At 45.8% G+C, this 16,179-nt stretch overlaps 1 protein-coding gene across 1 annotated transcript in view; it reads left to right on the plus strand.

The window, feature by feature from the left end:
* The first annotated feature begins 745 nt into the window (after positions 1-745).
* The window catches only part of LOC124279625 (prostaglandin reductase 1-like), a 36,284-nt gene continuing 20,850 nt past the window's right edge, over positions 746-16,179 (plus strand). Inside the window, exons 1-2 of the mRNA XM_046715469.1 lie at positions 746-910; positions 5,938-5,983. Coding sequence (XP_046571425.1) covers positions 805-910; positions 5,938-5,983 — 152 coding nt within the window. The 5' untranslated portion in view covers positions 746-804. The remainder of the gene's footprint in view (positions 911-5,937; positions 5,984-16,179) is intronic.

Below are 16,179 nucleotides of genomic sequence, written 5' to 3' on the forward strand. Positions count from 1 at the left end.
AAAAAAGGAACAAATTGCGTTTTCCTTTCATCAAAGGACACCTCTCTATGTCATTAATGGTACCCTGACCGGGAATCGCTATCTACGGGAGATTATCAGACCCCTTCTTTTACCATGTTTACAACGTATCGGCGTCGGATCCATATTCCAAGATGACAATGCCCGACCACACCGTGCCCGTGTTGTGACGGACTTCCTTAGACAGAACAATGTTCAGCACATGGAATGCCCGGCATACTCAGCAGATTTAGTCCCTATGGAACATGCTTGGGATGAGTTAGGACGTCGGCTTCGTAACAGCCACGCCTCTCCAAACAACGGTGCAGACCTGGCCCAGTATCTCATTGCAGAATGGCAGGCAATACCCCAAGGCTTCTTCCAACGTCTGGTGAACAGTATGAGACAGAAGTGTACTTCTTGTCTTACTGCTCGAGGTGGTTACATCCATTATTAGTCCGATGTTGGCGTTTGAATTTTCACTTCTGACAGTAGGTCACTTTGACCTTATTGATCAGCAATTACTGACATTCCTGCTGTTTTGTCTCCCGTTATGGTTATCATGAAATGTTGGCTCGAGTTGTTATATGATCGCTACATTTCACTTTTATTTATATTTGTAGTTATGGCCATTAAAAGTTTTGACCCTTAACTTGTTTTGAGTAGTATACTTCGAAACGTCGTGACCCTTCACAATATAGAAGTTGTCATCCGTAAAAAACTCTTGTCTTTTTGCTGTGTCATTATCCCCAGCTCAGTCGGTACATATATACGTGAGGGAGCACGAACGAGCAGGCTGACGACAAAATGGTTAAATCAAAGAAGTGGATACTTGCTAGAGAGTTTGAAGGAGAGCCAAAGGACTCCAACTTCAAGCTTGAAGAGGAGGAACTGCCTGCTTTGAAAGACGGAGGTGAGAATATGGCGTGACGAAGGATTGAGATCTCCCACCCACAGTGTCATAACGTCATGTATTGCTCTGGGTTAGCGTATAGCTAACTGGGTGTATAACGGTGCTCGGCGTTGTTAATGAATTGTCGTGTTATTCATTGCCTCCGCTGCTGCTTATACTCAGATTTTTAGTTATAAATTTATAATGTTGCTACTTGATATCGGGTACGATATTGAGACCGTTCTGGGGGAAATATTTCATTCTGCGTTTGCTTAAAGCACATTGTTTGTAGTCTACCATTACCACATCGGTGTTGTCATTTTCTTTTTAAATATTGCACTCACTCACTCACTCACTCACAGTATAAACATGAATTACTGACGTGTTTGTATTCGTATCCCTGTAACCCGACAAACAAAGCAAGAAAGCTCTATCGAATCACTTGTGACGAAGGTAGCCTAGTTAGCTACAGCGAAGATCCTGGTTCAATACAAGGGTAAAATGTGTGTAGCCCATTTCTGCTGTTTTTGTTGGAATATTACTGAACTATTGCTAAAAGCAGTGCATTACCATACTTACTCACAGGTGTGATGGACTTGTGTATGTGTGTGAACTTGGTTTTGTAATACTGAACTTGGTTTGAAATACAGCAAAAGTCAGGTTAAATTTGAACTGGCTCAATATATACTGTGGATACCCAGTCCTGTCACAAGCGGGAAGAGGTTCGTCACTCAGATAGCCAACCGCCCCAGTTTCTGCCCTGATTATATGTCTATCACGGACAGATCTGAAACCTCTATTCATTTTATACCAGACATACAGACTGGGGGTATTTGTATACACGTATGCTTGGAGGTATTTGTATACATGTACTTGCAGCTGGATACAGGGCTCGGTGATTTGATTTGATTTGATTGGTTGGTTTGTTTAACACCACACTCAGCAATATTCCAGCTATAAGAATAAATAATCGAGTGTGGACTAGACTCTCCAGTGAGCATCGATCTACTCAATTGGGATACGACGAGTCAGCGAGCCTGACCACCCGATCCCGTTAGTCACCTCTTATCACAAGCATGGGTTACTGAAGATCAATTCTAACCCGGATCTCCACGGGTCCATGGTTTTATGAAACTAGATTTCAAAATACAGACACACATTAGGATTATCAGCTGATTCCTGTCAACCTTACCCGGATCTTTACATGTACCTCGATGATTTGAATAGCTAGGGTGAAGGAGACCATAAGTGGTGAACTTGTGCCCAATCCCTTAATTTGTCTTTTGGACAATACGATATGTTTAAAACGTTTGAATAGCTAGTTACAGTGGGGGCGCGGTGGGCGAGCTGTCTAAGGCGCCAGGCTAGTGATCCAGCGAGGTTGAGGTGTCGGGATCGAGCCCACTTGTGACCGGGTGTAAAAACCTTGGATTCAACTTTTCGTGCAGACTCTTTCAGTGGTGTCACAACCCCTAGTGTACAGTACACAACCCTGTGCACTTAAAAGAACCCACTAATCCGTTGGTATATGACCAGATGGTGGCCACATGAATACGCGCAAACACCTAGTTGCGGGTACAGCAACGTGCAGTGAACTTGGACAAAGTACTGTGACTATGTGTCCCAGTCCACCGAGCTGTGAATGGGTACCTCGTTAGGATGAGAAAGCCACAATAACTCGGTGCGCCTAGTGGCCAGTTGAGATTGATAATACGATGTGCCGTTGAGATTGACATCAAATGATCGAGGCAAAAAATACCAGCGCCTTGAGCATGCACTAGCTGCCTGGATATGTGCGCTATATAAATACCCTATAATAAAAATAATACTAATAAACTCACCCTCGTCGTGAGGGTACGTAAACCAGCGACAGGCTGTTATATCAATTACATTGCGGCTGCGTGCGAATCTGGGACAGGTATGTAACTGTGTAAGGAAATTGAATTCGATACAGTCACGTAAGAGGTATCTCAACAACATAAGTGAACCCTCACCAACGGTGCTTGATCCAAGGTATATCCCCTTGTGCATATGCAGTGTTTCCGCTGCGCCAACAGGAGCTCGGCCATCAGTTATGAACAAAAGAAATCGACTTTCGACGGACCAGTGGACCATCCCCATGACCCCAATCCGTTCTCGACCCTCAGCGTGCTGCTTTATGATCTGAGTGAGTGAGTGAGTGAACAGAACATAAAAACTGTTTAATATGTCCTCACCAAACCTTGCACATAGATACACTCATGTGCCATATTAAAGTTCACAAAATGGCCGCCATGTTAATTTCGCTAACTGTGATTGGAAGTAAATAAAGTTTGTTTTAAAATAATGCCTGAAGCCACTTACCTGATATTTTCAGTATTTATTAATACAGCCATTTACTGCAAGTACAGCCCTCATTCGCTTAGGTAGAGTAGAATACAGTGATTTTTAGAGTTTATTAATGCCAGCCTGATATTTTCAGTATTTATTTAGCCATTTACTGCAAGTACAGCCCTCATTCGCTTAGGTAGAGTAGAATACAGTGATTTTATGTACTCTGGAGTAAGTGATGTCAAGATACCTTGAACGTGATCTATCAGATCCTGCTTGGTTTTTATTTCATGTAACTGTCTTTGTAGCCATATTTTCAGAGTTCTCCATACATTTTCAATGATATTACAGTCTGGGGACTGAGGAGGCCAATTCCTTGTCTGAATGTCATTGTCACGTTTCTACTGAATTGTTTGTCTAGAAACATGGACAGGACAATTGTCCTCTTGAAATATATAGCCCCAATATGCTGGAACTTTGGCTATTACTGGCCAAAGGTTGCTGTCCAGTATATCAATATACTTTGTAGAGTTGATATGACCATCTACATCGACAAGGTGTTCCAACACCTTCAAAACAAATACACCCCGAGAACATCACACTGAGACGCGGGTCATTTTTATCCCTATACACACCAAGGCAGCGGGATTTCCACTTTTCTTCATTAGTCGTCCAAACATAAACTTTCTGATCTTTTCCTACAACAACTTGAGTCTCATCTGAAAATATTACCCAAGACCAATCTCTATTTACATTTCATCTCAAATGTGTTCTGGCAAAGGCTCTTCTCTTGAACCATTTTCATGAAGACACCTTTTTATTGTCCTCCTGGATATTCTTACTTGAGATGTCTGGTTCGAAAGTGAAGATATATCCTGAAGAGACTTCCTCCTATTACACTTAACAATCTTCAATAAAGCCCTAGTATCTCTGTCAGTTGATTTTCTTCTCCTGCCACTTATCTGATAATTTTCTGTATTCCTCCTTGAGAAAACCTCTTCAGAAACTTACAGAGAGTAAACCTATTAATTCCAGTTATTTTACCTATTTCACTTCCACTCTTGCCTTCTGGATTCAAACTTAATATAAGCTTTTTCTTATAGGCAGTAAGATCTTTCCCTCTAGGTGCCATGACACTTTGAGCAGACGTCATACTAAGCACTTGAGAGTTATTCCCCTTTTGTTTACAAAATGTAACAGGTGTTAAGTCAAATGTGTACCCCCTAAAATTTCATACCCTATAACTATTGCTAAGATGAAATAAACTTTCATTTAAAAGATCCAGCTACTGCTGGCAAGAATCACAGCAGCCATTTTGTGAACTTTAATATGGCACATGAGTGTAGGTCTGCTGGTGAACATGTGCCTTTTGGTAGTTATTATTTTCTGAGTAAAATATTTTTGGTGTTTCCATGGCAACGAATTTGATTTTGACTGAAATTGGTGGTAGTGCTCTTTTCCGGAGCAGAACTTAAAAACCTTTTAACACTCTCATTCCACTTTGTGGGTATTCAAGAACCTAATGACATAAATCAACAGTACCACTCTATCTCCTGTATCAACATTGCTGATGTACATCAAACCGTAGAAGCACTCAGGCAGTCTGTTGTTGATACCAGCATGCTTGTATATGAATAGTTTATATATGTATGTGTTCGTTAGATCAGTATGAAGAACACCGTAACATTTGACATAGTGATAACTATTTGACATATTCATGAAGCGAATTTACCACTGCGGGGGATATTGATGACATTGTCTTCTTGGAGTTAGGTTTAGGGTTGGTCATTTACAATCAAAATACACTGTAAAATGTGTTTAAATATAATTTTAAAGGAAACTTAAACGTACAAATGTAGAGCTCATTGGGATTATGGTTAACGGAGATAGGTTATGATTATGACTATACAGTTTGGCAGACTGACGTTTCACGAGGTACAATTCAATAATAGGAAGGTGTGATAGCGGCCTTTTCTGAGCCATAGGATCAGCATAATCTAAGAAACATTTTCAGTAAATGTGAAATCAAAAGTGTAAAAGGAAGATCAGGATTTCTTTCATTTGATGTATAACAACTATCTGATTTATTGACCATACAGTTATCTTCTCTAGGATATATCAAAGATTATTTAATTAAATATCATAGCAATTCTAGCAAAAACACTTTCGTCGATATTCTAAAGACATATACTCATGCCAATAATGGTTGTCACCCCCTTCAATTTTTTTAATTGGAGAGGGTGTGTGAGGTGTGTGGGGGGTTGGGGTGAGGAGGGGGGTGATAGCCATTATTGGCATGAGTATATAACGAATGAAATGTATTAAATATTTCTCTACTTAGATGTTGATCATGATGTCAGACACTTGATTATCTATTCCTCACTCGAATGTTTACACACATGTCATCGGTTCCCAATTGCGCAGATCGATGCTCATGCTCTTGATCACTGGATTGTCTGATCCAGACTCGATTATTTGATCATATAGGATTGTGCTGAGTGGGCGTAAAAGACTCACTCACTACAGACCGCCGTCATATAGCTGGGATATTGCTGAGTGGGCGTAAAATTAAACTCACTCACTACAGACCGCCGTCATATAGCCGTAATATTGCTGAGCGCGGCGTAAAACTAAACTCACTCACTACAAACCGCCGCCATATCGTTGAAATATTGCGGCGTTAAGCAACACAAGGTCTTTCTCTGTAGATTATAGATCTTTATGAAAACATGTTTCAGAATTCATCTGTGATGCAGTGTATCTTAGTGTGGATCCGTACATGAGGTAAGATCGCAAGGGACTAATGATTCTCTTAGTTACTTTATTTGATAATGTTAAACTACGCTACTTCCCCACTACAAGGTTCGAGCTCTTATATAACATTACGCATACAAAGCTTATAGAATGGATCTATGAAAAGGTCACTCATGCATAGCATTTCACGCTGAAGGCCCGGGTTCGATCCCCGGTGGAGGCACCTAGGTTCGAGTCCCAAGGTTGGCACATTTGCGTAGTATCCTTGGACAAGATACTTAGATCCACATTGCCAGTTCACCCTGCTCTGATGTAGGGCTCCATCCAGGGGCTTTGGTTGAACTTGAGCACCCTATGAATTTTAGTCAGCCTCATACCCAGCGACAGGTACAGCTGCAGGTTGCGATAGTGAACGATGTACTTGGTTTGGTCATCAAGTTGGGTACGAGTTTTTCAACGTTGGCCGGCTTATTACCCCCCAGCAAGTTCCGTTGGTAGTCAGACATCCAGTCCGGGTTCACCGTCAAACGTTCGGGAGCTCAGAGGGTAGCCATTGTGTGACTTGTGTAATGCTGCTGGATACTCCAAGTCCACTTCGAGTATGTAACCCTTCCCCGAATCCGGCGGTATGCTCATGACGTCTATCTCAGGCACCCACTTGAATCTCCCGGTGGGTAGATACTGGCTCAGGGCCCAGCCATACAGGTTGTTGGCATCAAGGTAGAGGATGTGGGTGGTGGGCTTGCTAGAGTCGTAGCCCTTCACATACTCGTAGCGTTTGGAGGCCATGGAAATCCCCGTCTCGCAATCCTTTCTCGATGAACAGGTGCATGTTGTTTACGGGTGAGGAGCTCTAGTTTGACCCCGGTGTTTTTCAGCAAGGCATCCCAAGAGAGACCGGGGCTGGTGTAGTACCATGCGGGATCGAGTTGATACTGCTTGAAACACGTCTTTCTGAACGTCTCAAACATGTCAGCCAGCAGGAGTACGTCCGTTCTCAAGTACAGGTCGTGGTAATCACCCAGGTTCCTGCAGTCCAGTTTCTCCCACACATTCTGGGCGTGGTCGTAATCGTCCTGGGTGATGGCCGAGTCGGTCAAGTTGCTGTAAAATCGGGTGATGGGGGGTAGTCGGGTCTCGGCGAACTTGGCCCAGCTGTCCATATACTCGTAGGGGTAAACACCCTTCCTCATCAGCAGGGGTCGAGTCTCTGTCAAACTGTCGAGAGATGACAGTAGGAACTGAACTGAATCGATGAACCTCAGGCCGTTCAGGGAGAAGGAGATGTATCTCTCCATGTTGTTGGGAGGCACGTCAGGTTGCCGTCGACCCTCGCGATGGCCTGCATGATCAAGTGAGAGTCGTACCCTCTCAAGTTGTGGAAGACCACGGGGATGTTGATTGTTTTGGGGTTGATTCTGAGCTTGAGGTTGCACGCTGTGAGCCTCGCCTCTGTACTCACCGGTGATGTGACAGTGATCTCTCACTGAATCACCATCCAGGGGTGAGTCACACACGTGGCAGTGAGTGCTGCAGCCGTGAGCTCGCCGGTCGGCTTGGGTCATACACATGGGAACGACGGTGTACAACTTTTTCCTGATGGTTTTCTCTTCCTGTTGCAAGCACATGAGAAACTTTTCAGCCTCTGTACACCTCGTGCTCATGCGTTTTGTGCGAGTTGGGGGACGGCCCGATGTCAACGTGTTTGACGAGGGCTTCGAAGTCGGCTTAGATGATGTAAGGCACGGGCATCTGGTTCTTGTGGTTGTCGAATTTTAGGGTGTTGTCGCGTTTCTTGGGCATGTCGATTCGTATGGCCGTATGCCCCACGCCTAGGCAATCCTCCCTGTGATTCCAGCAGGTCAGCCCGGGTGAAGCCGTGCAGGCACCGTTCGCAGAAGTGTCTCTTTTCTCTGTGTGATGATTAATCGTACAACAGCCTGCTGAAGTGTTTTATCCACACGTAGTGGCACTTGTCACCTCGCTGGATCATGAATATATTGATCACGCGACCCTCGGTCACCGGGCTGTTGCACGATCGTTTTGTTGCCTTCGTGCCCAAAGACGTTGATGGCTATGGGGTTCTGTTTCTCGATTTTGGTGACCTGAGATATGGGGGTGGGTTCGTCTATACCATCCCAGGTATTCTCGTATTTGCTGAAGCGAGGTGTCGATGGACGCGTCTATCGTCTCGGGTTGAGTCGCGACTTCTTGTTTACCTCTGAAGTAAGGCTGAACGTACTCAATGGCACCGTCCGTCTGCTGTTTATCAAGAGCCATTTTCACCGTGATTTGAAGTTTGAGACTTCCAGGTCGTTCAGTTCCTCATTGACTTTGGCAGGGATCAGAGGCTTGACGTCGTCGATGTTTATGTTTTGGTCTACATTCATCCCCCAACCTCTCAGATAATTACCTACCACGCGTTTAGTTCGCACGAACTGTAGATCGACAACTCTGTGTTGGTGCAACAGTCCGACGAGCTCGGCTTTCCTCATACGGGAATAACCCGTCAGCCCCAGCTTGGAGTTTCAGTTGTTTCACCGTGGGAAGGGGTTGTATGTCGAGCAATCTCAACAGCTGAGGTTTCCTCATTCGGGAGTTACCGGCTACACCTCATTCTCTCGCAATCTTCCTGAGCTCTCGGACAGTAGACATTGTTATACTCAGATGTAAATCCAATCTCTAATTGGGCCACCAGTTATAAAGTTAAAAAAATGAAGCGCAAGGCCTAAACCCGCTAAGCTATATTTAGATAGATCCTATCGATTCTGTCCCAGTTTAGCATGTAATCTCGTATTTCTCGCAGCGAGTCATTGACATGCACATCTATCATCTCGGGTTCGGTCACGACTCTTTGGCCATCTTTTAAGTGAGCCCGAATGTGTTCCTCATCTATAACAAACAGTATTACCACCGTTATTTGAAATTCGAGGCGTCCCAGGACGCTCAGTTCCTCTTCGAGTTTGTCAGCGATCAGCATCGTCAATATCTATATTTTTGTATATATTCATCCGCCAGCTTATCAGATAATCCCTTACGGGGGGGGTGGTATAGTTTGCACAAACTGTAGATCGGCCAGTTCTCGAACAGTAGTCATTGTTATACTTAGATGCAAACTCAATCTCTATTAGAGCCCACGGTTATGGAGGGGTGGTAACTCTATCTGCCAGGCAAATTTTAATTCTGAGGAGGCGCCTACGTTCGTTTATGTAGTCCTTTTCCTTCTCGTAGATGAGCTGGTGTCAGACTACGTTTGCCCGTGGGTTTTACATATGCAGTAGTGGCATTTCACTCTGATGCCGCACACAGAGCACGTGTAGTTCATGAAACAACTTCTGTGAAAACAGCACTACCCCACAGTCCTGCATCTCCTACCGCAGGTCTCGGTTTTCCCCATAAGCACGTACTGGCATCGATACGGGTCAGGTCTCATCTTTTTTATACTCATATGGGTACCTAGTTTAATTGCTTTGCGATCACCACAGTCGCTGCTAGGCCCAGCACGACAAAGGCCAGTTCTCGGTCCTTTTGCCCCGGGGAAGGCGCGTAATACTGAGAGAGTTTGAGTTCATCAAAGGTTTGAGCTGTTTACCGGTTAGCAGGTATTCTTTCGCGGCTATATCGTGGCGTTTTCGTCCCGCTTCTACCTCGGCCGCGTTCGACTCCCGTATTTTCGAGAAGAGGTAATTGCTCCCGGGAAATGCCAGGGCGTTGACTAAAGTTCCCCCCGACCATCATAGCGATCGTAGCCATTTTGGTCAAACGAGCATACCCTACGGCTATACCGGCAACCATGGTGGGGTGGTATGCGTCGTTAACGAACGTTTTTCCCTCAGACATTATGTATATAAAATATAATATATTTTTAATTATAACATAATATGGGGGTTGACCTCTAATTGTGGTTGTGGGGTGGGGGTTGGTTTATTATATAACATGAATAATGAGAGAGCAGCAGCAGCTGCGCCTGCAACCCACAGAGTATAATTTTTTTCGTGGTGCTTAGCTAAACCGCCTTTTCTACCGGCGGCGACCCATTTAGGGTTCTTCTTCTTGGTGACCTTTGCCGGCATTTCCTCCGTTGGAGTCATTTCTTGCTGGGCAGTTTCCATCTTGTATACTATTATTATTTTTTTTACCTTCTTGTATACTATTATTTTATTTTTTTTTCTCTTTAAATTGGCAATGCTTCGCCGTGATAATCGCAGCTGTCACCGGAGCTAAAAACATACCGTATTTGTGGTACAACACGAAGCTGACGGCGCCCAAAGTGTGTTCGATAAAGGGATCTTTCTCGAGATCCTCCCACACGTAAAGTCGATGTTCCGGGGGAATGGGAAGGAAGTACGACGCTAAACCGGTGTAGATCTGCGTCATTGTCGACCCTATAGTTTTTGTCATCTTGGCCCCGAGCCGGGTTTCGTATCTTGCGTCCAGCTTATCGATCTCATCGGCGGGTAGTTTCTGAATTTTATCTGGAGCGTAGTCCCCAAAGTACTGTATGGCTTTGCTACCGACCGCCAGCGCCGCCAGCGCTACCAGTTTCTCTTGCTTGTCGTTGCATTTATCATCAGGCACCAGCTTGTCATCCGGCAACAACAATTGTTTGAGCAGTTCATTGCACTGCATCCTATAATGTAACAAGCGATTTTTAATTCTAATAATAAAAACCCGATGCACGCGAAACATAGCGAGATGAAGGTTAAGTTACACACGATGAGCAGTTCAAAACTGGCATTGCTTAGCTAATGCTAAAACACCCGATAGGCCACGGGTTGGTCGGTTTTCAACACGAGTTTGGCGTGTTTCGTTTTGGCGAGCTGCTTCTTCAGTCGTTCTCGTTCTTGTTTGCTATGAATCACGTCGTTTTCTCTCAAGCATTCCTCGAACGAATCCCTGTCCTTGCAGTGGAATAAGGCTACCCATCGCCGCCGTTGTCGACGGCCATGCAACCGATCGTCGTCCCTGGATCGCATGTGCAACCACAGCGCATACTTGGTGGTCAGGTACTCCCCGATCTGAACTGAGGATAGATCCAGTTCTTTCGCGACGTCGTTGATGGCCGGTAGCTTTGTTATCTCGTCCCACTGCTGGTGTGCCCTCATTCCTTGGCTGAACAGTTGGTTGGGCATGCCCTCGATGGTTACTTCCACTTTCGTGATTTTGGTGTCTCTTCGAAACGGTTCGTAATCCTCCACAGGAACGATCAAGATGCCTTTCATCGATCTCGCCAGCACGTTCAAGTTGATGTTCCACAGCGTGTCGCTCTTGTCCCGACGATCCTTCTATGCCGCAGGACTCGGTCGTACAGGATGGACAGCTTTCCCGAGTACTGGTTACGAACCTGCCGGGCCAGCTCCGGGCTCGTTACCATGTCGAACTTCAGCGAGATGTTTTGGATGGCGTAACTACCAGCATCACTTTTTGGCGTACGCAGGAATTTGCTGTAGTCGTTAAACGTGAGTTCGTATTCCAACCGATCACCCAGCCGGCCTGGTAAAACGGCGCGTGTCCCTTGACCAACTCGAAGTCGTCAAGCTGATCTCTTAATCTTCGGAAAGGATCTAACTTTCTTCCGTATTGTGACATTGTTATATACATAAAATATAAAAGTTTAATATAATTAATATAATGGCCGAAGATGGTGGTTACAATGACATCCAGATGGATGACTTGTGGGATAATAGTGCCCACTCGTTTGGGGGTGAGGAGGAAACCTCGTTCTCGCAAGGCAACAGACTCCTGAAGCAGACCGTCGACGAATACTACGACGTGTTGAGGCGTAGACACAAGGCCGAGCCACTGTACCGAGACTATTCCAAGTTCACCATCGACAAGAATGGCACGCTGCGATCGAAGGCTCACCTGGAGGTCAATCTCGTCTGAACGCGTGCACGAGAAACCCGCTTGCCTTATCGACACTCACCAGTCCCCATGGTGAGCAACTGATCCGCGATGAACTAAACCTTATAGATTATCGGCCTAAGCTTCCCCCGAAGGTCGTCCAAGATCTGCAAGCTACCAGGGCCGAACTCAGCAGTGGCGGGGACGCCTCGGACAGAATCGAAAAAATGTTGGACACGTACCATAACAAACCCTTACCTGGGTTAGAAGTTACCGTTCGGGAACTGCGAGGGCTGGACAAGGCCATGCAAACCATTCGCGGATCACTCGTGGACAACACGGCCAAACTGGACGCAATCGATAAACACATCGCCCCAACCCCACCAGGTGCTTGTGACGTCAGAGACTGGGTGAGAAGACACATGAAATCTCTCAGGGAGGCCCTGCCTAAACTCGCGGGTAAGGCCGTAAAGGCCCTGCACGGCATCCTGGGTAGCATCGTCTCGTGGCTGCTGAGCACTCTCTCGAAAACTGTCTCGTGGCTCGGGCCAAAACCTGTAGGCGTTCATTGTTGCCGTGGCCGGGCTGGCTTACGTAGCTGTCGCTCGGAGCCATATACAATCCAACACCGAATGCGTAGTTGACTTTCGACCTGGTGTATTCCAACACGTTTTGATAGCGTTGGATGGCACTAGGCAAATCGACCCGAGCGGCGATGGCATCCTCGACATTGGACACGAACTGTGCCTGCGCGTCGTAAGCAGTCCTGGTGCCCACAATGCTGGAACGCGTTTGCGTCTGCGCACCCACCAGCGCCCACACGTACGTTCGAATCGAATCGTTCAATCTGATGACCCCGGGCACGAGTAAACCCTTTCAACATGTCCAGCATGAACATTTTCCAATCGTCCACGGAGTCTTTGGGTTGCTCCACTTTTTGGACGGTGAAAGCATCACCACCTTTAAAGTTCATACGATCATCTCGCCATTCATTACTCGACAAAGCAAAGTCCTGACGTAGTAAATCTCGTTTCAGTAAATCATCACTGACTTTCACGGATCGCACACCATCATATGGAATACCCAAACCGTGGTTCGGAACCGTCAAACTTCCAACTGTCTTTGGGTGGATTTCGAATTCATTGCAAATTCGTTCGGACGCACGTCGATCATACGGATTGTTCACTGCATCCCATGCTTTGTCCTGTTGAAGCGGACACTGATTTCTTTGAGGATACGTCTGATCTGATAGAACACGTGAAACATAAACACAGACCGACCCAGCGGGCCACGCAGAGTGTCGCTCAACGTCAAGCCGCAACCCGTTGTAGCGCACCACACGACGAAATTGAATTGATTCTGCCAGAACTGCATCGGATTGTTAAACCAAGCGTGCACCGTTTTCACATTCGTCACCGAAACCCTGTAATTTTTAAACACATCAATAAACTGTGCTCTGAAATGTAAACCATCCGCATCGACCACGGTCTTCATGTTCGTGAAATCTATATCCATTTTAGGGTAAAACACTCCCGGTTTGTACATTTTAAAAGTATTATATAATGGGTATATATACTTTAATATGTACGTAACACTTCCAGGAATAACAAGCGGTGAGTCCGTTCAACTGATGCACGTGATTGATAACACATCGGATCAACTCTGCGATATCACCTACCTGCCGCGATGGACCAACATCGACAGCAGCAACAACAGGCTGTTCATTGATGAGAACCGTAACCAAATAACGGACGGCTACTACAGTGTATGCTCGCTCAGCGATAAAGTCTTCGAACCCGTTGGGGTCGAACTCAAAATTAACGACTCGAATGGCACGGTCGTGTTAACCGAACCGAATCGTTCCCTTCACGGCAGTCCAAGAAATTAACGCGAGGTACCATCTCGGAATTGAAAGTATGTATTTTAGAGATAAAACATAATCCTGTGAATATAGGGTACCTCAGCATGACGCTGCACATACGATAATGACTAGCGCCCACGGCCCAGGAATGCGATTAAGAAAATGTGCCAACCTAGCGATCTCCGACCTCGGGGACACTCGTGGATTTGCCGACCCAGGAATAGAAGGTAAACTGTACGCCTTGCAACTGAAAAATAACGTTTACAAAGGCGTTGAAGTTGCTGACGGACCCGACAGCACTTTAAGTGGTATTGTCGATACCTCAGGAGCTGTTAGCAACACTCGGTATGGCCTAGTCCGCAACGACGAGGACGAACGGACGATATACCCAGCGTTCGGTGGCAAACTGTTCGACCTTGACAACGTCGAGACCACGATCGTCGCTCGAAACAAGCAGTACAGCCTTGTCTTCACCGACGGCAACAAATGGCGTTTGGTACAATCTCGAACCGACTGGTTTCTCAACATCACTCTCGGCACTCCCTACGTGTTCACAGAAAACAAAGACCACTACCTAAACAAAGTCATGAACAACGGAACGCTGCTCGTGGTTTATGTCCCAACGCAGAGATGCACCGTGGTCGTTGAAGCCTTGTCGCGTCTTGATGTACTCACTCACATACTCAAGCAAACCAGGGGCGCAAAACGTTGGATTGCAAATAGTGTCTAAATTCGACAGCATGGCCAACATCCTGGAAAATATACCGGAGAATTCCACGCTGATCATCCAAGTCTACCTCGGTGAGCCATCGTCGCGTGAAGTCGAAATCGTGAAAGGAATCAAACTCCGGTGGGCCAAACAACATCAATATCACGTTTGTTCTGTTTACGTGCGGGTGAACGCCCATTTCCACACCAGTCTGCAGGGAGTCACTGTGACCGTGGAAGACACGATATCACTCACCAAAATTTTCCTACCCGACAACTTACATTTCATGGGGTTAAAGTGCACACCTTAGAAATTATCAGAAAAACAATTGGAAACTATTTTATAACATTTTATATAGGCGATGAACAATCATCTTCCCAACGTCACACTCGGTGATCTAGGAGACACAGAGGGATTCGATCTGCCTGGTGAGGAAAACACCTTGTACATCCTACATTTGAAAGACAACGTGTACGAGCGGGTGTCTCTGACAGACTTTAAAGAGCCTGAATGGTTGATCAACATAACCCTAACATCTCCTTTAAAAAAATGGTTTCTGTCTCCGAAATTAAGAACAGCGATGGACCAACATCGACAGCAGCAACAAATAGGCTGTTCATTGATGAGAACCGTAACCAAATAACGGACGGCTACTACAGTGTATGCTCGCCAGCGATAAAGTCTTGAACCCGTTGGGGTCGAACTCAAAATTAACGATTCTGAATGGCACGGTCGTGTTAACCGAACCGAATCGTTCCCTTCATGGCAGTCCAAGAAATTAACGCCAGGTACCATCTCGGAATTGAAAGTATGTATTTTAGAGATAAAACATAATCCTGTGAATATAGGGTACCTCAGCATGACGCTGCACATACGATAATGACGGCCTAGAGGAATGCGATTAAGAAAATGTGCCAACCTAGCGATCTCCGACCTCGGGGACACACTCGTGGATTTGCCGACCCAGGAATAGAAGGTAAACTGTACGCCTTGCAACTGAAAAATAACGTTTACAAAGGCGTTGAAGTTGCTGGACGGACCCGACAGCACTTTAAGTGGTATTGTCGATACCTCAGGAGCTGTTAGCAACACTCGGTACGGCCTAGTCCGCAACGAGACGAGGACGAACGGACGATATACCCAGCGTTCGGTGGCAAACTGTTCGACCTTGACAACGTCGAGACCACGATCGTCGTTCGAAAACAAGCAGTACAGCCTTGTCTTCACCGACGGCAACAAATGGCGCTTTGGTACAATCTCGAACTGACTGGTTTCTCAACATCACTCGGCACTCCCTACGTGTTCACAGAAAACAAAGACCACTACCTAAACAAAGTCGCGGAACAACAGAACGCTGCTCGGGTTTATGTCCCAACGCGAGAGATGCACCGTGGTCGTTGAAGCCTTGTCAGCGCCTTGATGTACTCACTCACATACTCTCAAGCAAACCAGGGGCGCAAAACGTTGGATTGCAAATAGTGTCTAAATTCGACAGCATGGCCAACATCCTGGAAAATATACCGGAGAATTCCACGCTGATCATCCAAGTCTACCTCGGTGAGCCATCGTCGCGTGAAGTCGAAATCGTGAAAGGAATCAAACTCCGGTGGGCCAAACAACATCAATATCACGTTTGTTCTGTTTACGTGCGGGTGAACGCCCATTTCCACACCAGTCTGCAGGGAGTCACTGTGACCGTGGAAGACACGATATCACTCACCAAAATTTTCCTACCCGACAACTTACATTTCATGGGGTTAAAGTGCACACCTTAGAAATTATCAGAAAAACAATTGGAAACTATTTTATAAC

The sequence above is a fragment of the Haliotis rubra genome, unplaced genomic scaffold, assembly GCF_003918875.1.
Source record: "Haliotis rubra isolate DU_JTF1 unplaced genomic scaffold, ASM391887v1 Scf253, whole genome shotgun sequence".
NCBI classification, from domain to species: domain Eukaryota; kingdom Metazoa; phylum Mollusca; class Gastropoda; order Lepetellida; family Haliotidae; genus Haliotis; species Haliotis rubra.